The sequence below is a fragment of the Peromyscus leucopus genome, chromosome 8b (assembly GCF_004664715.2).
Source record: "Peromyscus leucopus breed LL Stock chromosome 8b, UCI_PerLeu_2.1, whole genome shotgun sequence".
NCBI classification, from domain to species: Eukaryota; Metazoa; Chordata; class Mammalia; order Rodentia; family Cricetidae; genus Peromyscus; species Peromyscus leucopus.
Genome location: NC_051086.1, coordinates 52,220,048 through 52,246,492, shown reverse-complemented (window position 1 = coordinate 52,246,492; position 26,445 = coordinate 52,220,048). Strand labels below are relative to the sequence as shown.

General features: G+C 50.4%; 1 protein-coding gene across 4 annotated transcripts; it reads left to right on the top strand.

Moving 5' to 3' along the window:
- Positions 1–128: 128 nt before the first annotated feature.
- Cntrob (centrobin, centriole duplication and spindle assembly protein) lies at positions 129–22,366 on the top strand. Of its 4 annotated transcripts, none has more exons than XM_028869431.2 (19): positions 129–1,208; positions 2,180–2,264; positions 2,495–2,558; positions 2,993–3,149; positions 4,014–4,130; positions 4,428–4,544; positions 4,826–4,924; positions 7,569–7,805; positions 8,105–8,251; positions 10,686–10,819; positions 12,503–12,628; positions 13,090–13,252; positions 14,368–14,629; positions 17,104–17,258; positions 18,334–18,400; positions 19,458–19,628; positions 19,760–19,892; positions 21,579–21,651; positions 21,876–22,366. In XM_028869431.2, exons 1-19 carry the CDS (start codon positions 936–938, stop codon positions 21,996–21,998), a joined length of 2,703 nt encoding a protein of 900 aa, XP_028725264.1. In that variant the 5' UTR covers positions 129–935; the 3' UTR covers positions 21,999–22,366. The 4 variants fall into 4 exon arrangements, with proteins under 4 accessions (XP_028725264.1, XP_028725263.1, XP_037056613.1 ...); XM_028869430.2 differs by having other exon boundaries at positions 2,477–2,558; XM_037200718.1 differs by having other exon boundaries at positions 2,474–2,558.
- The last annotated feature ends 4,079 nt before the right edge of the window (positions 22,367–26,445 follow it).

The window sequence follows — 26,445 nt, the reverse complement described above, 5'->3', positions numbered from 1 at the left end:
CTGCAGCCAATCCGTGCTCACCGATGCCGCACGCATGCGCGCCGGGGACTCTGAAGCCGAGGGAGGAGGTGCGGGGAGCGTGGCCTCGCGGGAGGGTGACGTAATTCGTGGGAGGCGGGGCTGGAGGCGGGGAGCAGGCGGCTGCCAACGGTTTTGAGAGCGGGGTCCCGCGCTAGGGACGGGGTGGTCTTTGGTTTTTCCCTGTCCAGGTTGTGGGGTAGGGGGGCAGTCCTCTTCATCTTGGCAAACTGGGGGCCGGCATGCTCAGAGTAGTCAGAACCCGGTGGTCGCGGTAGAGGCTCGCAGGCGGGTCGCGCGGGGTGGGCTGGGGTGGGTGCATGCTTTCTAGGGCCTTGAGGGCGTCCTTAGGGTGAAGCAGGGAAGAATTCTGGCGGACCTCCTGTGTGTGGCTTTCTTACCAGGAAGGATTGGAGGGGGAACCCAAGGGAGTGGACTCGGGGTGGCCCCGGTGACGTCGGGGCGGGAGCGTGGCGTCGTGGCGATGCAGTCTTACCTATTTCTGCACTAACTCCCGTTGAGGGACAGACCCTGGGCCCGCTTTGGTGTGGGGTTTGTTTGCATGTTTCGAGTGTGAGAAAAAAAAAAGTTATCCCGTTAGCCGGCGCCGAAGCTGATCTGCCGCCTCCAGCCCTCCAGTTAGGAAGGAACTTTCGCGGTCCCGTTGCTCTGCAGGTCTTCTGTCCATTACCTCGAAAGCCGCTTTACGCGGTGTCCAGGAGAAGGAATGGCTCCCTCTCCATGGCCCCTGGAGCGAGGGGACACTCCTCTAACCAGAAAGCCCTGATATCCGTATTTACTGAGGATCCAGCCTCCTTCCTCCCTCCTTGAAAATCTTCCTTGCTCGGTGAACTTATCCACAAGTTCAGCCACGAGTTCCCAGTTTTCTGCGGTGTCCGCTTGTCTCTGCCCTGCACATGGCTACAGCGGCAACCAGCCCCAGTTCACCTCTCCGGTCAGAGGACCTCCTGAGCGACTCCTCGGAGCCTCCTGGGTTGAACCAGGTGTCCTCCGAGGTCACCTCCCAGCTCTATACTTCTTTGCATCTCAGCCGTCAGGCCGAGGCGACAGCCCGAGCCCAGCTGTATTTAGCTTCCGCCTCCTCACCTCCTAATGAGGGCTTAGACAGCTTGGCTCAAGAACTGAGCCGAAGCTTGTCAGTTGGACTGGAGAACAACTTGAAGAAAAAGGTGAGAGAGGCGTGTCTTGGAGACCTTTTGGGTATTAGGAAGCATTAGGCTCGTGGGCTTTCTGGGTTAGCTTTGCTGCAGCTTGAATCTATTATTAGATTTAAATTACCTCTTAAGTACACAGGTTTTCATGCTTTCGTCCCACAGAAGATGTGTGTGAGGGAATGGCTTGGAAGAATATACTTTGGGAAATTGTGATGGTTCCTAGGGTTTTGCTTTTGCACGGTCAGTCATGTGCACGGTAGAGTAGGTTGGTTACCGGAAGTAGGGATTAGGTTTCTTGGACTCAGGTGAGAACTGGAGCAATTTAAGACTAGAGGCAAATTAGGTAAAGGTCCTTTCAGCTCAAAATTTTGGTTGTGTGGCACACAAGTCATTAAAAATGCATGTTCTAAGCTGGGTGGTGGTGGTGGTGGTGGTGGTGGTGGTGGTGGTGGTGGTGGTGGTGGTGGTGGTGGTGGTGCACACACGCCTTTAATCCCAGCACTCGGGAAGCAGAGCTAGGTGGATCTCTGAGTTCGAGGCCAGCTCTCACCTACATGGAGAAACCCTGCCTCGGAAAAAAAAAAAAATCAGAATCAAACAAAAAAAAAATGCATGTTCTAGAGAAGGTAGTTGTCCTACTGGAAAAAGGCCCCACTAATCTGCAAGCAGGTCAGGTCTTCCGAGTGTGGAATCCAGTAGGTAAGCTGCCCAGGCTGCAGACAGGCATTTGCTCCACAGTGGACAGCAGTCCCCCAGCCTACTTTTACACCTGCTGTTTAATTCACGCACTCTCCTTTCTGGCTTCTGTAGACATTTGGGTTTGGGGTTCAAGGTTAAGATCGTTTTTGTTGGGCCTAACTGCTTTCCTCAAATATCTAAGGCCAATTTGAAAATTCTACCTTGGCAGCGTGTAGACTATAGATTGTACAGGTTAAATGTGACTTCTGTGGTCTTGATTTTGTGTCTCCCCCGCACCCCCCCCCCAGGATGGGTCTCAACATATCTTTGAGATGGAAAGTGTTCGGGGTCAGCTCCAGACCATGCTCCATACCTCACGTGACACTGCCTATCGTAAGTCGGCCCTTCCTTAGAGCTCTAGAGGGAAGCTGAGGTGTAAGGACAGGGGACAGGACGCAAGAGCGTAGACCTCTGAGGCGAGACTTGAGAAGAAGAAAAAGCACCCATTCTCTGGGAAGAGGTTTGGGGAGTGGAGGCCCACTTTTCTTCAAATGGCCTCTGTTCCTACTTGATCCTTACTTTGGGGTCTCTTGGGCTGCAAGCAGGGGACCCCCTCATTCCAGGAACAGGCTCGGAGAGACGGGAAGAGGACTCCTTTGATAGCGACAGCACAGCGACCTTGCTCAAGTGAGTGCTCCGCCCGCCCGCCTGCCCACTTCTGTCCCCCTCCCTCGTCCCCTGTCACCCCTTACTTACTTCTGAGGGATCTCAGAAGCTTGCCAGGAGTTTTCATCTTTTTCTGTCTCTTCCCTTTGGAACCTGGGCAGTGGCCGTCTAGTACTTGGCTCTCTCTGGTCTTAACCCCCCTTCCCCTTGAAGAATACGCTTGTTTCTGCTGTTATTAGACCTCATTTTAGGGGCTGTGATACAGAGGGAGGAACGTCAGGAGTCAATCCCCGGCCTCTGTGCTGTCAATGTCTCTTCTTAGCTTTAGCTTTCTGACTTTGGGCAAGTCTCTTGCCCATGCTGGTCTTGGTTTTCTGATGTATAAAATACCACCGTAGGATCAGTGGGGCTCAAAGGTTTTCCCAGTTTTGACGTTCTCTATCTGGTTTGCTCAGCACCCGACCTCTGCAAGACCTGTCACCATCCAGTTCAGCCCAGGCACTGGAAGACTTGTTTCCTCGCTATACCAGCCTTCGGCCAGGGCCCCCCACCAACCCCCCAGATTTTCAGGGACTGAGAGATGCACTGGACTCAGAACTTACCCGCCGCAAGGTGAGAGGCAGAGGCTTTCGTCTGAAAGTGGCAAGGTTAGGAATTAGGAGCCTTGGGTGGAAAAGTGGGGCTGAGAGTTTATAAGGCTGAAGGCTGGGTCTGTGCCCTAGGCTGTCTCCAGAAAGGCCCTCAGTGACTGACTGTCGTGTGTGATGTGTACCACCTTCCCTGCAGAGAATCATCAGATCCCTGATTCTCCCCATCAGCTTATCACTGACACACATCATCTTTGTTTTTCCCCTAAAATCCAAGCTCTTCAAAGTTCAGTGCTGTGTCCTGTTCAGCACTGCCTAAGGTCTAGAATACACCTAACACAGAAGAATCACCCCGGGTTTGTTGAATGGACAAGAACTTCATTGGTTTGCACAGAGCTCTAGAGCTCTGGGTGATATGATGATCTTTTCCTCCGTGACTGTCAGTCTGGGGGGGGCACAGAGAGAGGAACAAGAATGAAGAACGGCAGGCCTTGGTTGTCAACTTTGGAGCTCTCCCCATCATTTTAAATGCTGGGCCATGAATGAAGGGCTTTCTGCTTTGTGATGAGTGCGCTCTGTGGAGCAGGAGTGACGTCCCACTCTTTACAGTGTAGGCCGCTGCACCTCTGACAAATGGTTCATGGGAAGTAGGGAGGGAAGAGCTTGGAGGCTGACAGCCACCTCCTGAGCTAGTAGAAAAAAGCGTTTGGCGGTCTTGGGTCTTAAGGTCCCTGCTCCAGAATTCCCGAGTCTTTCTTCTCAAACGGTTCTGTTTTGGGGACCCAGGCTTCGTGTCTGTAGCCCATTTCTCCCTGAGGAGGCCGAACTGTCTGGTGCTGTGTTCTGAAGAAGCGTGAGCAGCACCTCCAGGCCTCATGTCTCTTTCCAGCACTGTGAGCGCCACATTCAGAGCCTGCAGACTCGAGTGCTGGAGTTGCAGCAGCAGCTGGCCGTGGCTGTGGCTGCTGACCGCAAGAAAGATATCATGATCGAACAACTTGACAAGGTGACCGGGGAGCAGGCGTCGGGGGGCTCCCGTGGAGGGCACTGTGGAGGGGTGAATGAGAGGGGATAGGTTCTCGTTATATAGTCTTCCTTTGAGCTTTTGGTGGCCTTCCCGCCTCAGCCTCCCAGGTGCTGCGATTACAGGCATGAACCGTCAGACCTTGCTTAATCACTGTGTGTGTGGCTAACAGGACGAGGTGGGCAGGTTTTCTGACGTGGGCGAAGCATGTGGCTAATGACTTCTAGAAAAGAGGGCACAAGGCAATTTTGAAATTCCATTTTACTTGCCTTTCTTGAGACCCTGGCTCGAGTGGTGGAGGGCTGGAATCGGCATGAGGCTGAGCGCACAGAGGTGCTGCGCGGACTTCAAGAGGAGCGCCAGGCAGCAGAGCTCACCAGAAGCAAGCAGCAGGAGGTGGGTGACTTGGCGCATAGCTGTCTAGGTGGGAAGAAAGGGCTTTGGTCTTAGGGTTCCCAAAAGACTGGCCTCTGGCTTGTAGCTGCCGTTCCTCTACTGTTCCTACATCTGCTGTCCTGTTTATATGAGCGGTGGCTTCCCAGGTTTCCCTTCCTCACACCGTCTTCTCTGGTGCCGGAGGTCAGTTAGTAACACTGAGGCTTCAAGTTGACATTGCTTATTATTCCTGAAGTGGAGGCATTTCCCCGAGTTCACTGTTCTGTTTTCTCTCACGAAAGACAGTAACTCGCCTGGAACAAAGCCTTTCTGAGGCCATGGAAGCCCTAAATCGTGAGCAGGAGAGCACCAGACTACAGCAGAGGGAAAGAGAGGCATTGGTAAGAAGGCGGGCCGGTGATTGCAGGGGAGTCGTTAATTAATTAATTAATTAATCATTCGTGTCTAGAGACCTGTGGGTTGTCTGGATGATCTGGAAGAATGTCTAATTTGAGTGATACTAGGGTGGTGCTCCTCAAGGGCATCCTTAGAACGCTAGTTCTGCTAAAATCTGTTAGTCTACCGAAAGCAGCCTGCTGCCAGGTCAATTTGAGGCTGAAATTATATCCTTGAATTATCCTTAAACTTATCTGAGGAGCTGGGTGTGGTGGCGCACGCCTTTAATCTCAGCACTCTGGAGGTAGACAGAGGCAGGTGGATCTCTGTGAGTCTGAGGCCAGCCTGGTCTACACAGAGAATTCCAGGCCAGCCAGGACTACATAATGAGACATAATGAGACTCTATCTCCAAACACACACACACACACACACACACACACACACACACACACACACACACACTTTTTTCCTAGAACCCTTCCTCCACTTGTAAAAGCCAGAGCACCCTGGATAGAGCCTTACACGTCTAGACAAGAGTTCTCCCACTGAACTACACCCTCAGTCTCTTACCCCTAGAGGTTTTGATTCAACAGATACATTGTGGGTTCCAGAAATTCCCTGGGTGATTTTGTTCAGTCAGGTGTGGAAACTCTGGTCTAGGTTATATAGCCTAAAGCAGTGTAGGATGGAACTCATTTGGGATTCTTGGAGCTGAAGTGATTATTGTGTGGATACCTAGGTGAGTTAGGAGCCAGGCTTGGAACTTGCTGCTTTCATGGCACATGCTTGCTACATGCATTTGATATTTGTGGTCTTAACTCCATCCGACAGTGCTGATGGTGGAGCCACGTGACCAGCTCCTGAGGAGGCTGGATTTTTTTTTTTATGATGATGGTGGTGATAGCTGTTAAGTCCTTGCTAGGTGCCAGACCCTGCTAAGTGCTTTATACATGCTGCTTTTACTTTCAACCTCACGAGGCAAACAAAGTGATTATCTTCCTTTTACAGATAATGATATGTGTCTAAGACATGCAGAATACTGGGCATAGTGGCATGTCCCTGTAATCATATCTGGGAAGATTAGGCAAGGGGATCATGAGTTCAAACTCAGCCTGGGCTATAGAGCCAGACTCTGACTCAGAAACCACATAATAAACAAATATGGAAAGTAGGATTCAGGCTGAGATTTGAATCCAGATCTACCTAACTCTGGGAAAGTTTTATATATTTATTATTTTTATTTAAAAATTATCAGCCAGGCATAGTGGCACATAGCTTTAATCCCAGCACTTGCGAGGCAGAGGCAGGTAGATCTCTGTGGGTTCAGGTCCAGTCTAGTCTACATAGTTTCAGGACAGCCAGAGCTATATAATAAGACTCTGTCTTAAAAAAAAAAAAAAAAATTAAAATTGTATTGAAGATTTGATAAGAAGCAGGGTGTTTCTATCTATCACACGTTCACAGCCCGCAGTATGTTACGTCTTCACTTGACCTTGTATTTAAAAGCACCGCGAGGTCTTCCAGCTCCCCTTCCACAGCCTGTGTTAGGGTCCTCAGTCTCTTAGTATGAAGAAGCCTCGCAGCGCAGGGCTGTGTAAGTCTCTCAAGTTCGGGAGGCTACAAGGCAGGAGCAGTGTGCTGGGTGGGTTGTTTCTGGCTTGCAGGCCGGTAACTTCTTGTAGCATCCTCACTTGGCAAGGAGGCAAGGTATATCTGCTTTTAAAATAGAGTATCTTTTATTTATTCTTTACTAATCTTGTACATATAAACAATGTGTCTTGATAAATGTACCCCAAATCTTTCCACTCCCCCAGAGGGCCTTCCTGTGTCTCCTTTTCTTTGGGGGTGACCCACTTAGTCCAGTTGGTGCAACCTTTCCAGCTGATGACTGATCTTGTTGGCTTGATCACACACAGATCTCATGCAGTCACCAGAGCGCTGTTCCTGAGTGCAATTGCCTGTCATGTCCGGCGTCTCACAGCACTCCTCACTATCCCTCTGCATGACATTCCTGAGCCCGGGGAAGGGGGTTGACACAGACGTAGATGCCCCCATTTAGGGCTCCGCACTCAATAGTCACTGATTTGCAATACTGTCACCAGTTCTGAGTTTCCAAATTAAGTGCTGCCCATAGCAGAATGAACCCTCTCTGGCCAAGGTTGAGAGCACCACAAACGTACTTGTTTAAACATGAATTTTAAATTTTTATTTTATGTGTATGGTTGTTTTGTCTGCATGTATGTCTGTGTACCATGTGAATGCCTGGTACTCACAGAGGCCAGGAGAAGGCTTCAGAACCCCTGGAATTGGAGTTAAAGACAGTTGTGAGCCACCATGTGGATCCTGGTGATTGAACCTGGATCCCCTGGAAGAGTGGCCGATGCTCTTAGCCACTGAGCCATCTCTCCAACCCCCACCCTCAGGACCTCTACCCGTCAAGCCTTGGGCTTCCGCTGGGTTCACAGTACCAGGCGCGCTTTCCCTCTCTGGAGCAGTGGGGTGGAGTTCTTACCCACTGCATTATAGCCCGTGAGCTAGTCAGCTGCTGTGTTTTCAGTGACGTGACTCTCCGCACTCACACAGTGTCGGTGGTTTGCCGGTCTCTGGAGGGCGTACTCAAGAAGCCTGCTTTCTCCTGGGGCGTTAGGAAGAAGAGAGGCAAGCGCTAACTCTGAGGTTGGAGGTGGAGCAGCAGCAGTGCCGGGCCCTCCAGCAAGAGCGGGAGGAGGCTAGGGCCGGGCAGCTCAATGAGCACCGCAAGCTGGAGGCCCTTCAAGTTGCTCTAGAAGAAGAAAGGCAGGCCTGGACCCAGCAGGAGCACCAGCTGAAGGAACACCTTCAGGCTCTGCGAGAGGAAAGCCAGGCCCAGCTGGAAAGAGAGAAGGTGGAGTGGCCGTTGGAAGGGCTGGGAAATGGAAACGTACGCTGGGAGCAATTACTGACTAGGATGAGACGCCAGAACCTGGAGGCTACTGGGGAAAGGGATGGAGAAGGATGAATTTATGCGTGGAAGTCAGGAGTTGAGAAGGTCTGGGGGCGACAGCTACGTGGCAGGCCAGAGAGTGACGTTAGACAGAGGGGGGGACAGGACAAGTGGGAGGAGGCAGAGATGGAGTGAGACTGGAGTCAGTGACCAGGACTTAGGAGGTGAGGCACGCGCTGAGAGCAGATATTCCTTCTTAGGGGACCAGCCAGAGGGAGGCCCAGGCAGCCCGGGAGGCCCAGCAGCAGTTGGGACTGCTGCAGTCTGAGGTGCGGAGGCTGGAAGGGGAGCTGGACACAGTCCGGAGAGAGAGAGACGCGCTGCAGTTGGAGATGAGCTTGGTCCAGGTGAGCGGTGGGAGGTTCTGAGGGGTTTCTGTGCTTGAGGAAGCAGGTCTGAGCACATACAGTGACTTCTTGGGAATTGTGCAAGACTTGCCCATCTCGGGCATTTGGGACTTACCACTGGTTAATTCGGTACTATTCTGTCTTAAACTCCCGTTTCCTCACAGAAGGACAGTTTCCCACAATGTGGGCTGGCTTGCTGTTACTTTTAGACTACACTGGTTTAAATCTGAGATACCTTATACTGTTCTCATGCAGTACATCCCGACCACAGCCTCCCCTTACTTACACTGCTCTTAAAGAGACAGTAGGTACCCACTCACTGCGTGCACTGACTGAGCAGTTGAAAACTTCTGTGAGACCTGACTCCAATTGGTAATGGTCTGCTTTGTATTGTTATTTATCTTTTTAAAAATACATAGTTTATTTTTATCTTATGTTCATTGGTGTTTTGCCTGCATGTGTGTCTGTGTGAGGATGTCAGAAGCCTTGTAACTGGAGTTACAGACAGCTGTGAGCTGCTTTGTGGGTGCTGGTCCCCTAAACTGCTGAACCATCTCTCTAGCCCCCACTTTATTGTTTAAAATTTTTATTTATCATTATACACGTGGTATATGTGTATGTGTGTGTATGGGGGGCGGTGAATATGTACCATGACATGTGGGTAGAGGTCAGAGAACAGCTTTTTCCTTCCACGTGGGTTTTTGGGATTGAACCTGGGTTATCGGGGCTGTGTGCCTGTATTTGTATCTGCTGGGCAGTCTACGGGCCCAGTTGTCACGGCTCTAGGAACTTCTACTAACACCTCTGCGTTGGGGAATTCCTGGAATAGCCCAGGACTTGGCACAGAATAGTACCATACATTGTCAGATACAGTTAGATTGAAAAACATTTTTCAGTAATCCCAGCTTCTTGGAAGACTGAGGCAGAAGGATCTCAAGTTCTAGCCCAGCCTGGGTTGCAGAGTGAATGTGAATTCAAGGATGGCCTAGCTAACTTAGGGAAATCCTGTCTCCAGATGTAAAATGTAGACTCGGATATAGCTCAGTGGTAGAGCACCTACTCAGCATGTGTGAGGACCTGGGTTCAATCCCCAGCACTGGTTAAAACAACAGCCAAAAAGCCAGGCGGATCTCTGTGAGTTCAAGGCCAGCCTGGTCTACAGAACAAGTTCCAGGACAGGCACCAAAAAAATACACAGAGAAACCCTGTCTCAAAAAACCAAACCAAACCAAACCAAAAAGCAGGCAGTGGGTGGACTAACTGAGTTTGCTGATCCCTGAAGAGTGGAGAGAACCGTGTTTCAGTCGTGGGGAAACCTGATTTTGAAGAGCCCTGACACGGGAGGACTCTGTCCTGACCATGTGGGCCTCTTTTAATGTGTAAACTGGGTGCTAAGGGCCAGTCATGAGTTTCTGAGAGCAAATTAAAAATAGAATTGAGTGACCAGTCAGAGGTGGTAAACAAGAGGAGACGAGAGTGACCACCACCCCCCCCCCCCCCGGGCCCTCATAGCTCAGGTGCTGCTGCAGGGAGAGGTGCACTGAGGAGGGGAATCCAGTGTGCACAGAAGCAGCTAGGAAGTTTGGGGTACAGGGGGGTTGTTTTATTTTTTTAGACAAGGTCTTGATATGTGGAGGTTGGCTGGCCTTATCCTCCTGCCGCAGATCCCAAGTGCCGGAAGTTCAGGCATGAGCCACCATACCTGGCTTGGGTATGTGGGCTTAAAGCTTGGAAAAAAGATCAAGTTAAATGAAAGATTTGGGAATTAAGAAATGTAGTAAAACCGTGCCTAGAGGGAAAAGCTTATTATATACGCTTAGAATAATCTGGCCGGAATGTCACAGACAGTAGAAAAGAGAAGGAAGGGCGGGACTCAAGGGCAGTTGGAGGCAGAGCCGTCAGCCCAAACTCAGAATGAGAACAGAGAGGTCCTGCAGAGAAAATCCTCTAGACAGAGCTTTGGCCGGGGTCAGGAGTGGCAGTGACGTCATAAAAGACGTAAATGGAGAGATAGCCACTGTGGGATTGGAACTGAGCTCTTTGCAAGTGAAGTAGCCATCAGATGGCCGTGAGCGAGGGGAGCGTGAGGCGAGAAAATGGAAACAGCAGTTGTAGATGACTGACTGACTGACTGACTGACTGACTGCCTCCTGGCTTCAGGTGGAGGTAACACGTGTATTAAGCTCTAACATTACCTTGGGTTAATATATTCTATTTTTTCTGTCCAAAGCCATTTTTACTTTTGTGCTCATTTATGATGTGTCTCACAGTTCAATAAAGAAAAGGAACCTGTGTCGCTCTCTGAGGCAAATTTCTTGTTCTTCATCCTTAACGTGGATGAAGCGTTGGTGGTTCTGTTTACGTTTCCCACCCTAGAAGACTGAGCTCAAGGAGAACTGAGCGGATGGTCAGTCCCCTCTTCCTTCACTCCCAGGCCCGGTACGAGAGCCAGCGGATCCAGATGGAGTCTGAGCTGGCTGTGCGGCTGGAGCAGCGGGTGACCGAGCGCCTGGCGGAAGCTCAGGAGAGCAGCCTGCGCCAGGCCGCCTCCCTGAGGGACCACCACAGGTACTGGGGACTCACAGGTAGTGTTTCTCTGGCAGCAGCAACTGTCCTTAGCTTCCTGCCCGTGTGAGCCCCATCCGCTAGGATCTTAGCCCCTCCTGGGAGCGCTCCATGAAGTGCTTATGGAGAGACAGCGAGATTTGTCCCCCGGAAGGCATAGCCTTTAGCCGACACTGAAGGGCAGGACCGTGCTGTGCTAAGTGCGATCACAGCTGCTGTGTGTGAGGAGCCTCCTTCCTATCCCAGCCTTCTCTCACCCCATCCTTCATCCGTGTTTTCTGGAAGGCTTCTTTTTTGTCTGTTTGGGTTTTTTCTTTTTCTTTTTTGAGACAGGATCTCACTATGTAGCCCAGGCTGGCCTTGAACTCACAGAAATCTGCTTGTCTCTGCCTCCTGAGTGCTGGGATTAAAGGCATGTCACACCACACTTGGTGGAAATGCTTCCATTATGTCATTTTCAAGTGAACATGGATTATAGTCCTGTAATCCCATCTTGGGTGGCTGAGGCAGGAGGATTGTAAGTTTGTGATGCCTCTCCACTATCTAGTGAGAGTCTGTCTCAAACAAACCAGACCAAACCAAACTATCAGCTAATCTGTTGATAAATTCCCACTGCAGTCTTTGCATCTGGGGAAGCCATTCTGTGGCCTCAGCTTGGTTGTTATCTGTCCCTGTGTTGTGGCTAGGCCAGGTGACCGCAGCTGTCTGTCTCCCTCACCTGAACCCACAGGAATAAGGGCCCCTAAAGGTGAAGAGTCGAGTGGGAAGACCAGGGGTGAGACATGAAGAAGACGAGAGCGATAGCTGGGACCAGCAGGTCTTGCCTAAGCTGATGACTTAGCCAAGCAAGTTTAAGAAGTATAGCATCGCTGAGTGGTGGCGGCGCATGCCTTTAGTCCCAGCACTCGGGAGGCAGAGCAGGCGGATCTCTGAGTTTGAGGCCAGCCTGGGCTACAGAGTGAGATCCAGGACAGCTAGGGCTATACAGAGAAACCATGTCTCACAAAAAAAAAAAAAAAAAAAAGAAGAAGAAGAAATAAAGTATCTTATATACTATTTGTGGGGATAGGGGGTGTGGCCAAGGCCAGCACTGAGTTAAGTCAGACAATATTGGCAAAGAGAACACAGGCTCCCTCCGACACAGCTGCCTAGGGACTGATAACCACAGCTCAGGGAAAAGTTGGGTCCCCAGAAACCACAACCTTGACTCTCTGAAGAGACACTGGCCCCCGCCCTAGACTGGTCTGTCCAAGTCCACTTTGAGACAAGGACACAGAACTAAAGCTCCCTTGGTCCTCTTCCTGGGCCTCTTGAGGAAGTCTTGGGTTGATCTGGCTTCCCACATCTCCCCTTACCTCCACACAGTCTGCCTTTCTCTCATTGACCACACCTTTTTGTTGAAAAATGACTTTATTTTTAATTGCATGTAGACACATGTGTCTGTGTTGAGGTGTGTGCCGGTGAGTACAGACGCCTGTGGAGGCCCGACGGGGAGCTGGATCCATGGAGCTAGAGTGACAAGCAGTTGTTAGCTGCCCATGTGGGTGCTAGGAACCGAACTTAGGTCCTCTGCCAGAGCAGCACACGGCACACCCTTAAACACTGAGCCACCCCTCCAGCCCCCCGGGGGTATCTCCTGTCTATAGTCTGTCTGTCTGTCTGTCTCTCTCTCACCGGGTCTTCTAGGAAGCAGCTGCAGGAACTCAGTGGGCAGCACCAACAGGAGCTGGCCACCCAGCTGGCTCAGTTCAAGGTGGAGATGGCCGACCGGGAGGAGCGGCAGCAGCAGGTGCTTCAGGACTACGAGCTCAGGTACTGGCCTGGGTTCCTCAGGTACTGGCCTGGGTTCCTCGTTCAGTGGGAGGAGCCCAGACTGGGGATGGCAAAGAGCGGCCTCTCCGAAGATCGGGCCTCCTCCAGTGTACCTCAGTCCTTCATAACTTCTCAGCCTCTGTTCCCCTAAAACCCCTCAGTCGCCTCTTCAGTGTGTGTGTATGGAGGTGTACGGATTTGTTCCTTTGGGTGATGTGTGGCCAGAGAGGTCAACGTCGGATGTCTCCTTCACCTTATTTTTTGAGACACTGAACTTGGAGCTCACCAGTTTGACTGGACTGTCTAGCCTCTGAGCCCTGGGGTCTCTAGGATCACCCAGCACTGGATCCCCTATGTGCTGTCACACCCGGCCTTTGTGGGGGTCCTAACTCTGGGCCTCCGGCTTCTGCAGCAGCCAGGCTACCACCTGAGCCGTCTCCCAGCTGCTCTCTTTTCTTCAGACTGGCAAGGGAGCAAGCTCGAGTGCGGGACCTGAAGAGCGGCACCCAGCAGCTGGAGGAGCAGCGGGTGGAGCTGGTAGAAAGGCTCCAGGCCATGCTGCAGGCCCACTGGGATGAGGTCAACCAGCTGCTCAGTACCACGCTCCTGCCTCCCAACCTCCAGGTAGGCATTGCCCCAGAGAACAGCTGTTCTGCCGAAATAAACCGTTTTCCATGGCCATAGCTCACCATAGTGGCCCCTGCCCATTGGACATAGCTCTGTGATTCCAGCACTCTAAGACATGAATGAATGAATGAATGAATATGTGATACCAGTTTGGTAGAATAATGGCTGAATTAATTACGGCAGTAAGTTGTTGCTAGGGCTGGGGAGATAACTGTCAGTAAGGCCCTTGCTTTACAAGCTTGAGGATCTGATTTCATCCCCTAAAACCCACGTTAAAAAGAAAATAGCTGGGCACGATTGCTTGTGGAGGCAGAAGGTCAGGCACTCAAAGTTATCCTCAGCTTTAAAGTGAATTCGGGATAAGCCTGGGCTACCTGAGGTCCTGTCTCAAAGGAAAAGCAAAACAAATAAAAAAAAAAAAAACAGCAACAACAACCAAAGTGACAACTTGAGAACTACACTGAAGTGTGACCTCTGGGACGCGCGCGCACACACACACACACACACTAAAGCAGGGGCCCTTCCTCCTCCTCCTAGTCTTCTGTTGGCATCTCCTCCTTTTGTTTACTGTGTGATTATTGGCTGGAATGTCACATGTGATATTGGCTAGTTAGTAACTTGTATGTGGTCAAAGCAAACAAAAAAGTCTAAGCTGCTGAAATAAAAAAGTGTACAGTGAAAAGTAACATCCATCCTGTCCCAGGACCCAACTCTCTATGTCCAGGTCCCTTCCTTCCCCAGAGGCAGCCGTGAGCTGGGGTCTTGAACATCTCTCCTCCTGCCTCAGCCCCCTCCACCAGATGCCTTCGCTGTATAACCTTGTATGTAACCAAGCGCATAGTCCTGGCTACAGAAACGGTTTTCTATATTTCATATTTATAGTATTACAATAAATATTAAAATGCTTGTAATTGTATAAGTTATCTATAAAATTTCTGGAAATAGAATTGTAATATGAAAAATAATGGGTTTTAACTCTGATGGAAATTCGATGCCACCCAGTCTCCTTGAAGGGAATCCGGGTAGCTTGTAATCACATTCAAATGCCTGTACGAAGATGTGTGTTTGAGCCCCCGGGCTGTGAGCTTGCTTTCTTTCTCTCTGTTGGCCAGGATCCTCCTGCTGCGCCCTCTAGCCCTGGGCCTCTGGAACCAGAGAAGGGGGAGAGGAGGGTCTGGACCATGCCTCCCGTGGCCGTGGCCCTGAAGCCTGTGTCCCAGCAGAGCCGAGGAGAAGTGAGGGATGATCTGCCTGGAGCGCCTGCTGTCCTCTGTGGCACCTCCCCGGATCTTAGCCTCCTGCTGGGACCCCCTTTCCAGAACCAGAACTCCTTCCAGCCCCTGGAGCCCAAACCCGACGTGCCTCCACCCTCAGGTAACCGAGGCCAGAAGCCACTGGTGTTCTCCTTACGTGCATGAATGGCTTCCTTACCCAGCTTCCTGCTGATGTCTTCCATCATGAAACTCATTCAGTAAAGGGAAGAGGACATCATAGACGTACATGGACTTACTGAGAACTGGAGTCCAAAGGGGTGACGTCAGGAACAGTGGCGGTGTTACCTCTCTCTAGGAACGCCCTTCTGACTGCCTCACTCTACACCCTTGCTTCTCTCTGTAAAAGACTACCATTCCCTCTTCTCCCTCACACTAGTGGTTCTAGTTCCTTATAACCTTGGCTTATTTGTGGCCTTGACCGGTCATGACGCTGACTCTAGCCTAGGCTCTTGACACTGAATAGTTCCGCAGGTCAAGTTTGAAGACTCCAAGTGATGGATGGTACTTACCTGTTGATGGTTGACTTTCTGTGTAGTTCAGACATCTCGATCCAGTGGGAATTGAGAGCGGAGACTGTGCTGAGGTTTGTAGCTTAGTTGTCCACAGAGTGCTTGCCGAGCATGTGTGGAGCCCTGGGTTCAATCCTCAGCACCGCATAAATGACCTGGTGGCATATACCTGCACTCACTGGGTGGAGACAAAAAGGTCAGAAGTTCAAGGCCATCCTCAGCTGTATAGTAAGGTGGTTTTAGGATTATTTTTATTATTTTAGGTGTATGAGTGTTTTGCCTACATGTATATATATGCACCACTTGCATGTCTAGTGCCTGTGGAGACCAGAAGAGGGCATCAGATTCCCTGGACCTGGAGTTACAGATGGTTGTTAGCCAGCATGCCAGTGCTGGGAACTGAACCCTGGTCCTATTTAAGAGCAGCAAGTGCTCTTAACCACTAAAGCATCTATAAATACAGAGTGAATCTGCAGCCAGCCTGGGATGAATGAAACCCTATCAAAAAAGGGAAAAGAAACAAAAGAGTAGATCCAGGAGCAGTGGCTCAAGCCTGTAGTCCCAGCGCTTGGGAGGTGGAGGCAGGAGGTAAAGGGTTCAAGGCCCTGGCTGGAGCTGTAACTGAGTGGCAGCTGGCTGGCCTCTCATCCGAGGTGCTAGGTTCAGTCCCCAGGACACACAGGAAAGAGCTGGCCTGGCTGGAGCAAGAGCTCGCCGTATGAGCACTGGGGCCCGAGTCAGACCTTAGCACCCACGAGAAAGCCAGGGTGGTGACATCACTGATAACCTCAGCCTTTGACGGGGGCCTGGGATGGCTCTTCTCGGGTGCCAGCTTGACTGTACCTGGAATGAACTACAGTCCAGGAATGGAGGGCACACCTGTGAGAGAGTTTCTGCTTGGTTTGAAGTGGGTGAATCCACTTCTAGTCCGGGCCTTTGAAGCAGGAAGAGAGTGAGATGAGACACTGGGCCTGGCTTGAGCTTCTGAGACCTCAGAGCCCACCCCAGTGACACACTTCCTCCAACAAGGCCACCCTTCCTAATAGTGCCACTCCCCATGGGCCTATGGGCCCATTGTCATTCAAACCATTGCAGGGTTGGGGACCACCGGGGCTGGTAGCTCCTGGGTCAGTGGGAGTCTCTGTCCAAAGGGGTAAAGCAGGCCTTCTCTGCATTTGCACACGGAAAGGGTATTTTTTCTTTCTACTTACCCACTTGCGTCTGTGTATGTATAGGCACGGGCATACCATGGTATTATGTGGAGCTATGGGAGTTGATCTGTTCTTTATATCACGTGGGTTCCAGGAATCAAACTCGGGCCACCAGGCTTGGCAGCAAGCAAGTGCCTTTACTGGCTGAGCCTTCTTGCCAGCCCACAAAGAAAGGAGGTGGGCTTTGCCTGGGAGTCACTGTCATATCCACGCATGACCTTGAACTCTGATTCTCCAATGCTGAGATTACAGGAGTGTGCTGCCACACCCAGTCTGTGGTGCCGGGGTCAAGGCCAGTGCTTCCTGTTTGCCCGGCAAGCGATCTCTGTTGGCTACCTCCCCAGTCCCTGTAACGAATGTGTCTTTAAGGAGTTGATGGTAAACCTGTGTAGGGTGTAAGTGCTTCTGTCTGCAGTTCTGTCTTAAAATTCAGCTGTGTGATCTCCCAGACACTCCCTTCCTTCCCTCTCCAGCTTTTGAAACTCTGGTGTCATCTCCTAGCTGTGGTGTCCTTCCTACATTTATTTCTTTGTTTTAAAGATTTAAAAAAATATGTGTATGTGTTTTTATGTGGGCCACATGTATGCCGTGCCTGTGGAGCCCAGAAGAGGGTGTTGGATCCCCTGAAACTGGAATTACAGACAGTTGGGAGCTGCCATGTGGGTGCTAAGAATTGAACTCAGGTCCTCTGGAAGAACAGCCAGTGCTCTTAACCTCTGAGCCATCTCTCCAGCCCCAACTCTTCTGTTTACTAGTAGTACCTTTCCTTTGGGAGCATGTGGTAGGTTCATTTATGGAGAGACTTCTTCCATATACAACACACATGTGTGCAAGGTACCTGTCTCCTTTTACAGATGGACACTTCTCTGCACTGGAGGCCTTCACTGCTGACCATAGGCCGGAACGACCATTTCCTGAGGAAGACCCTGGGTCTGATGGTGACGGCCCCCTAAAACCAGGGCTGCCACCTGCTTCTCAGCTCGAGGGCCTTAAGAATTTTTTGCAGCAGGTAAGAGAGATTCTACCAAGAACTCCATGTTTCTTATCTACTGACTCATTTGCTTTCAATTCGGATCTGATCCCAACTCTTGTTCCTCCTGCCTCAGCCTCCCAAGTGCAGGGAACACAGGCTTGCCACTGTGCCTGGCCGGCTTCCTTGCCTTTGTGTGTAGATATGTGTGCCTGTGTGTGTAGGTATGTGTGCCTGTGTGTGTAGGTATGTGTGCCTGTGTGTGTAGGTATGTGTGCCTGTGTGTGTAGGTATGTGTGCCTGTGTGTGTAGGTATGTATGCCTGCACATGTACATGCACACGCGCACACATGCTCATGAAGTGTGCGAGACAGAAGTCAGTGTCTTGTTTTACTCTATAGATCCCAACCCTGTTTTTTTGAGACAGTGTCTCTGACTGAATCTAGAGTTTACTGATTGGCTGGAGTGACTGGCCAGCAAGTCTCCAGGACTCACCTGTCTCCCTCGGATTCCTCCTAAGTGCTGAGTGCAAAATGGCTCCACCCCACACCACACCTGGATTTTTTTTTTAAAGATGACTTCAACATGGCATGGTGGTTTAATCCCAGTACTTGGGAGACAGAGGCAGGTGGATCTCTGTGAGTTCAAGGCCAGCCTGGTCTACAAAGTGAGTTCCAGGACAGCCAGGACTGTTACACAGAGAAAAACTAGGGGGGAAAACAAATGACAAGGCCTTACTCTAACCCTGGCTGGTCTGTGACTCACTCTGTAGACCAGGCCAGCCTCAAACTCACAGAGCTCTGCCTGCCTCCCAGTGCTGGGGTGGAAGGCGTGCGCTCCCTTCCTAGTTGTGCCTGGCTTTTATGCGGATGTTGGGAACTGAACTCAGGTCCGCCCCGTGCCGGCTCAACATGCCCTCCATCACTGGGTGTCTCCCAGCCCCTTCACTGCCTTCTCAGGAGCAACTGGTTCTCCCAGCTGGTAGTTTCTGTCCCTCTTAGTCCGTAATTCTCCGGGAACTGAGGCCATTGACCCTGCGAGTCGCCTCTGTTCCCTCAGACCCCAGGTTTCTTTCCACAGTTCTCTAGGGGATCATCCTGTCTTATTTCCCCAGCTGCTGGAGACCTCGGCACCTCAGAGCAATGAGAACCCCTCTGTTGACCTGTTGCCCCCTAAGTCTGGTGAGTCCCAACTCTGAAGAGGATGGGGCCGGGCCTAGAAGAGGTGGGAATGGGCAGTCTGGGATGAAGTAGGGGCTTGGAGGAGGACTGACTCTGTCCCTGTCTGCTGAAGACACCTGTCTTCACATGTAAACAGATGTGCGTTAGAAACAAGGTCACAGTAGTGTCCTGTAGAGAGGTTCGATATACATTTCTTTGGATTTGGATTCTTGTGTTGTTTCTTGTGTTGTTGTTGTGTGTATGTTTTCTGTAGCAGGATCTCAGTCTGTAGCCAGACTGGCCTCAACCTTGCTGTGTACGGCAGGTTGAACTCAGCAAGCAGGTGGCCTTTCTTGGTCCCCCAAATACTGGGTCTCTTATATTTTTTTGGTTGTGAGCCTAGCCTCTAACAGCTGAGTCTACCAGGTTGAACTCAATCCCCAGGGGAGTCTTTGCCCTGGAGGAGATGGGAATGGGTGGTCGCCTGGGGGGGGGGCGCGGCACGGGGGGGGGGGGGGAGGACTAGGGAATCCGTGGCTGATATGTAAAATTAAATTAAATTATAAAAGAAAAAAATTAAAGCCAAATACTGGGTCTCCAGGAGTGAGTCACAGTGCCTGACTTGAATTTGGATTCCATTTCTAAATTAATTTATATTTTACCTGGTAGTGTTAGAAACAGTTCATTCTGGTACTTTGCAATATATTAATAACAGCTAAATTAATATAGTTAAACTTAAAAGTACTCATTTAAATGTCCAGACAGTTATGCTATAGTACATTGTGATCACTTTCTTACTATTTTATTACATAGTACCCAGGACATAGGACATTTTTATTGAGGGAAAGGATTGTCATTTTTCTTTCTGAGACAGGATCTCTCGTAGTCAGAGGTGACCTGATCACCCTGCCTTGACTTCCCGGGTACTGAGTACAGGTGTGTGCTACCATGCCCAGTTTTATTTGTGCTGGAGATTGAACCCAGGGCCTCTGAGCTGCTCTCTGTGAGCCCAGCTGTGCCCAGCTGTGCCCAGCCTTGTTATCCCATGCTCATTCTCAGAGCTCTCTCCTGCTGCTAGGTTCCCGGGCTGTCTCATCTTGGGAGGAAGTTCCTCAGGTGCCACGTCTCCCACCTCCTGTCCACAAAACCAAAGTTCCCTTGGCCATGGCGTCTAGTCTTTTCAGGGTCCACGAGCTTCCCTCGTCCCATTTACAAGGCAGTGGTCTCAGCACAGGCTCCCCAGAGAGAGGTAAGCAGGCCAGGGTTTGCCAGGGAAAGAAAAGGAAATTCTTGGGACTCTTTTCTTCGGACCATTCCTAGGGAAATGGGATGAACTCTGCGAGAGGAGCCCTCGGGTAATGGTGTCAGCTTGTCTCTCAGGTACAGATAGGCTCGGCTCCCCGAGGCAGCTGATGGAGGTGTCTGAGCTGCTACGACTGTACCAGGCTCGGGGTTGGGGCGCTCTGCCTGCCGAGGACCTGCTGCTGTACCTGAAGAGGCTGGAACATGGCGGGTATGAACCTGGGAGGGAAGAGGAGGAACCAAGGGAGGAATTTGGATTAGGAGGAGGTCAGGCCCAGTATATCCACTGAGTGTGGACTTTTGTCCTTTTCGGGGTGGGGGGACACACGGAGGGATGAGGGATGAAATGTAGAGTCACAAATTTCCCATCTCTTGGCAGGAATGTCTGCTGATTTTTCTCCTTAAACTCTTATCCATGTATCTATACCTCAATTTTCTTTCCTTTCCCCCCAGAAGCTCAAAACTCAGAGTCCCAGGAGTTTTGCTTATTTAGTGAAGGCCTTCTAAACCTTTTTCCACCTGTGGCCCTTTTTACCTGGGAACTTTTTAAAAAACAGGAAATTTGCTTATTTGTTTATTTATTGTTTATTTATTTATTATATATTTTTGAGGCAGTGTCTCACCATGCCGCCCTGGCTAGCCTGGAACTCACTGTGTAGGTAAGGCTGGCATCAAACTCCGAGACCTACCTGCCTCTGCCTTCCTTCCAAGTGCTGGGATTAAAGGGACACGTGTGAACATGCTTGCCTTGATTTTTTTTTTTTTTTTTTTTTTTTTTTGTAATGAAACTTAAAGTCATCAGCTCAAACAATTTCAAACCAGACACGTGACTACAGCCCAGACATGCTAATTTGATACACGATGAGGAATGACAGGGTTGGAGAGACCTCTCCTGTGGGAAAGTGCTTGCAACTCAATGAAGAGCCGAGTGTGACCCCCGAACTCACAGAAAAACCAGGCATGGTAGCACACACTTGAAATACCCTGGGGCTCACTGGTCTGCAGCCAGCTAGGCCAAGTCATTGAGCCTCAGGCCAATAAAAGACCCTCCCTCAAAAACTAAATTAGCCAGGTGTAGTAGCGCACGCCTTTAATCCCAGCACTTGGGATGTTGAGGCAGGTGGATCTGAGTTTGAGGCCAGCCACACAGTGAGACCCTGTTTTAAAAAGACAAAACGATTAAGGTGGACAGCTCCCGAGGAGCAACCCTGGAGGCTGGCTGTCCTCCGCCTCCACAGGCATGCTCACACGTGCACCTGGATACACACGTACCCAAACGCAGTCCTTGTTTCTATAGTTAAACTGCTGTTCCTATGAGTGCAGAAAACTTCCCATGGACAGGAAGCACACTGCGACTCACAATGGGCAGCAGTTAGAGCCAAGGCGTTTCAGGCAGTGGTCGTGTGTGTGTGTGTGTGTGTGGGGGGGGGGGGTGATGGCGGGCGCAGTGTAAAACTTGTGTGCTGTGTGTTCCGAACCAAGGCGGCAGTGAAGTCCCACAGTGCAACACCACCCAGAAACACCTTGGACTCACTTTGGGCTTGATTTTGAGTTAATATTTGGTTGTGCCTTGTTCAGAAACCTTCTCTGGTTTCCAGTTTTTCACCTCCATGATTAGCTGTACCACAGTTTGAGAAAGTCGGGTCCAGAGTGACTCATTAGCTTACACTGAGCCTCCTCCCAGAGTCTCCAGTTCCATTCCGTTCTCAGTTCTCTGTGTAAGTGGATGTTGAGTCCCGGCCTCCTGTTCACAGGATAAGTGTTCTCCCATCTGAGCCTCTCCCCAGACTCACACTCAGGAGAGGAAATTGGCGAGCATTTCAGTTTGTGTACAGATCTGTGTGGAATTGGGGAATTACCCCCCACATCTTCGCTCATACCCTTGATCTGTGTGCAGGACTGACGGCCAAGGGGAGCTTGTCCCCAGAAGAAACACAGACTCCCGCTTGGGTGAGATCCCCCGGAAAGAGGTGAGGGAAAGTCAGCGGGGACCAGGGGAAGCAGGGCTCCTGTCTACTGGTCCCCTCAGCACTCTACACTCCCTGGCTGGCCCCGATACCCCACCTGGCCCCCCACTTGCCAGCACACACTTCCTTCCCCTGTGCTCACTGGTTGGGGCCACTTCACACCGGGCCCTTTCTCTGTGGGGTGGGGAATATGATGATGACTTTTCTTCTTTCCCCTCAATTCTCAGATCCCCTCTCAGACCATCCCTCGACGCCTTGCTTCAGCCCCTAAGACTGAAAAGCCTGCACGGAAGAAAAGTGGGCATCCCGGCCCGAGCAGCGTGAGGAGCAGGGGAGGCATCTGGAGATGAGCCCCGTCCTTCCCCCCTGCCTTGTTCTGCTCCCTCGTCCCCGTTCATTGTAACAACCGCCCTCTACTCTCTATCTGAACCAGAGGAAGTGGGAAATGGAGGATTTGTAGGAAGCTACTGTGTAAAGAAACCTTTACGAATACTGCTTGAGTATTTTTAAAAAGTATATTATTTCTTTGAGGCTGGTGTGTGACTGGAAGTATGAGTGGACTGAGGCTCAGTGTGTGCGTGCAATAGTTAACTGATCAGTAGCAGAATTATGAGTGACTCTTCTTTTTTATACATTTTGTATTTTCTAAAATAAGTATGTATTACTTTAGTGATCAAAAACCCCAAACTTTTAATAAAAGAGTAAATTATTGTGTAAATGTTTGAGAAAAACTTTTGATGCTGGAGAGAAAGTTCTGTCTTTTAAAATGTTTTAGATTGTTTTTATGTGAGATTTTATTTTTTTCCATTTTGAGACCAGGTTTTTCTCTGTGCGGCCCAGGCTACTGGCAAATTTATAGGTCCCCTGCTACATACGTGTTGGGTTACAAGCATTTGCTGACATGCCTGGCATTTCTGCTTTCTAAGATCATATGATTCTTTTGGGTGGCACTGGGTATTCATATCGACAGGTCCTGTCCAGCCAATAGACAAGTTTGGGCTATAAACTGTGTAGCTCTAAAACATGTAAATAAGCTGGGCAGTGGTGGTGTATATCTAATCCCAGCACTCAGGAGGCACAGGCCAGGAGGATCTCTGAGTTTGAGGCCAGCCTGGTCTACATTGTGAGTTCCAGGACAGCCAGGGCTACACAGAGAAGCCCTGTCTTGAAAGAACCTAATTAATTAATTACCATATAAATAAATCCTGGCAAGAAAATAACAGCTGTTTCCAAAACCTTCCATCCTCATGTTCACCAAAATGAACAAAGAGAAGCAGTATTAGGGGCTGGTCTTGGTGTCCTGTGCCTGTAATCGAACACTTGGGAGGTTTTGACTAGAGGATTGTCACAAGTTTGAATCCAACCTGGGCTACAGAATGAGACTCATCTAAAAACTAACAGAATGGAACTCCTTAGTTGAGGCTCCAGCTTTCAGGTGGAACCCACAGAGAGTGGAAAGCATATATATATATAACTTGAGTGAGCCTGAAGGAGTGTGCCTTAGGTCTGCAGACAGCATCCTGCCCGGAGCAGCGCACGGTGGTGATGAAGGGCTGACCAGCCACTCGGGAGGGTGCTTGAGGAACAGTGTGCTGGCTTCTGAGGAGGCCGGGCCCCTCTGACCGAGTTATGTGATGCGATCCAGCAGAGACATGGCAGCAGATAGCGTCACACAGCAGCAATACATCTGCTCTGTTCCCGCCGCTGGGGCTTCCTCAAGGGCAGGGGATGGAAGCAGATGGAAGCCAGTCCTGTGGTCCTGCTCATCGCCACCTGGGATGCTAGGTCTTCAGCCTGACTCAGGACTCCCGATGGGCACAGTGAGGAAGTAAACGGCAGATTGCTCCGGACGGCACCAGGCTCGGGACGGCACCAGGCTCGGGGACGGCACCAGGCTCCGGACGGCACCAGGCTCGGGGACGGCACCAGGCTCCGGACGGCACCAGGCTCCGGATGGCACCAGGCTCCGGGATGGCACCAGGCTTGGGGACGGCACCAGGCCCAGGGATGGCACCAGGCTCGGGGACGGCACATGGCTCGGGATGGCACCAGGCCCGGGGACGGCACCAGGCTCCGGGATGGCACCAGGCCCGGGGATGGCACCAGGCTCGGGGACGGCACCAGGCTCCGGATGGCACCAGGCTCGGGGATGGCACCAGGCTCAGGGACGGCACCAGGCTCGGGGATGGCACCAGGCTCGGGGACGGGGATGGCACCAGGCTCCGGGACGGCACCAGGCTCGGAGGCTCTTCTTTAGCCCTGCCCTTAGGAATGCTGGCATTTTTATTTCAAGTCCATAGTTAGTCTGACCAAACTGATCTGTGGCACACTGTCATCACCCATAAGAGTTAGTTTCACACTTTTTAAAAATATTGGCAAAATGAACATCCAGTTTGTATCTCATTATCTCGGGTCCAGCCTGCCTCCATCAGCCAACGTGCCCTACATTTTTCTTGACGCGCAGGCTGGAGACAATGTCCCTAAAAGAGCCCTCAGTGAGAAAAGGGCAGCGTGCTGACTTAACCACTTTGGGAGGTCATCCTGGCCGGACAGCTTTGATTTTGAAGTCTTCTTAGTCACTGAGGAAGGTGGGAGGAATCAAGGCCGACTCCCACCCAACACCTCCATGGCTATCTTGGGAAAATTCTGAGAAGGGAACAGGAAAGAAAAGAAAAGAAAGAAACAAAGCAAGAAAAGTCCTGAAGGAGTTCAAGAAAACCTCCATGCTCAGGCACCTGGTGTGGATGGGTGTTGACAATGGGATTTTCATCTCCTGAGAACATTCAGAGGCATGTGCGGGAGGGGCTTAGGGGACTCAGGCAGTGGGTTCCACAAGGGCGGAAGCTGAACTGTGTAACAAGCCAGGGCCTTTTAGACACTAATCCCTCGGTGATGGTCCAGAACAGTGACGGTGTTGACTTCACGTGTTCACTTATGACTTCCAGCTGGAAAGTGAGAGGAAGATTTGTAGGGGTCCAGTGTCTTAAGACATGGCTGGAAATACGATGCACCCATTTTTGCTACGATTTCTTTGGCAAGGTGGTCACCATTGGCTACATCAGTTAGCCTAACGGGGCTGCCATGTGTAACAGCCTACATTATTGCTGTGTGAACAATAATGGAGGAAGGAGAAAACGGATTTTAATGGACAGTCAGCAGTCTGCCTTACAGAAGACTGGGCCCATAAAGAAATGGAAAACTTGCCCATGGGAGGCAGAGGTAGGCAGAGTTAGAGGCCAGCCTAGTCAACAGAGTGAGTTCCAGATTGGCCAGAGCTACATAGTGAGATCCTGTCTTAAAAAATCAAAATAAAAATAATTTTAAAAGGAAGTTGGAAACTCTTCACCGGGAAGATGACCCACGCCAGTGATTAGTGGTGACCAACTGTGAGGTGATGAGGAAAGCGCATTAGCCGCGCAGCTCAGGCCAATCCAAGTGTGGAACTGAACTAGTCTCTTTCAAAATTAATGTTGGAAAGAACTTCTCCGAGCAGGCTTCTTCTCGAGAAGAGAAAGGTGGTATTTAAAGGTAGCAGTCACACAAGCAGGTAGTGAAGGAATGGACTCGGGGCTGGAGAAGGGACTCAGTGTCTGGGGCACTTGCTGCTCTTGCGGAAGAACCAGATTTGGTTCTGAGAAGCTCACAACCAGCTCTAAGTCCAAGAGATCCGACGCCTCTTCTAACATCTTCCAACCTCTGCATGCACATGTCGCCTATGCACACACTCAGGCACACACACACACACACACACACACACACACACACACACACAACCTATACATGCAGCTGGGCATAGTAGCCCATCTCTTTAACTCTAGCACTTGGGAGGCACAGGCAAGCAGATCTCTAAGTTCAAGGTCAGCCTGTTCTACACTGTGAGTTCTAGGACAGCCCAGTGCTACTTAGAGAAATCCTGTCTTAAAAAATAAATAAAGCACACACACACACACACACACATACACACACACACACACACATGCGCGCGCACGAATGGACTTTACTGAAAACCATGAATGTTCCTTAGAATAAAAAAATTTTTTTGAGATCTCCCATGTTTACAGAGTTTTTTTTTTTTTTTTCCAAGACAGGGTTTCTCTGTGAAACAGTCCTGGCTATCCTGGAATTCATTCTGTAGACCAGGCTGGTCTCGAACTCACAAGAGATCCACCTGCCTCTGCCTCCCGAGTGCTGGGATCAAAGGCGTGCATCACCACCACTCGGCCATAGCCAGGGCTCTTAACAGCTGAGCCATCTCTCCAGCCCCACATCAATCTTTTAAAAAGTAATGAAGCATCCTCTTGGAGTGAGGCTACTCTTCCTTACTCCTCTGTTAACACGAGTCAATCCTAGTGGTACAGGATCAGGAAAAGGAAACCATATTTACAGATTAAGCAATCATATTCATGACATACTAGTTTAAATGAGTATCAAATGATACACGTAAAATATATGATGTACTTTCACTAAATGATACCAAATTCATACATATATTTCAAATGTTAGTACTATGTTAAATAGCATGTTAAGATTTATAGTAAATCATTCAATTTTTAAATTCCAGTATAAAGGGCTTAGCTTAACAAAAGATTTTTAAAGTAGGAGCTGGAGAGATGGTTCAACAGTCAAGAGCAGTGACTCTTCCAGAGAACCAGGGTTCAATTCCCAGCACCCACATGGTGGTTCACAACTGCCCGTAACTTAAGTTCTAGGGGATCCCATGCCCTCTTCTGGCCTCCACAGGCACCAGGCAAGCACACAGTACACAGACATACATACAGACAAAAACAAAAACCATAC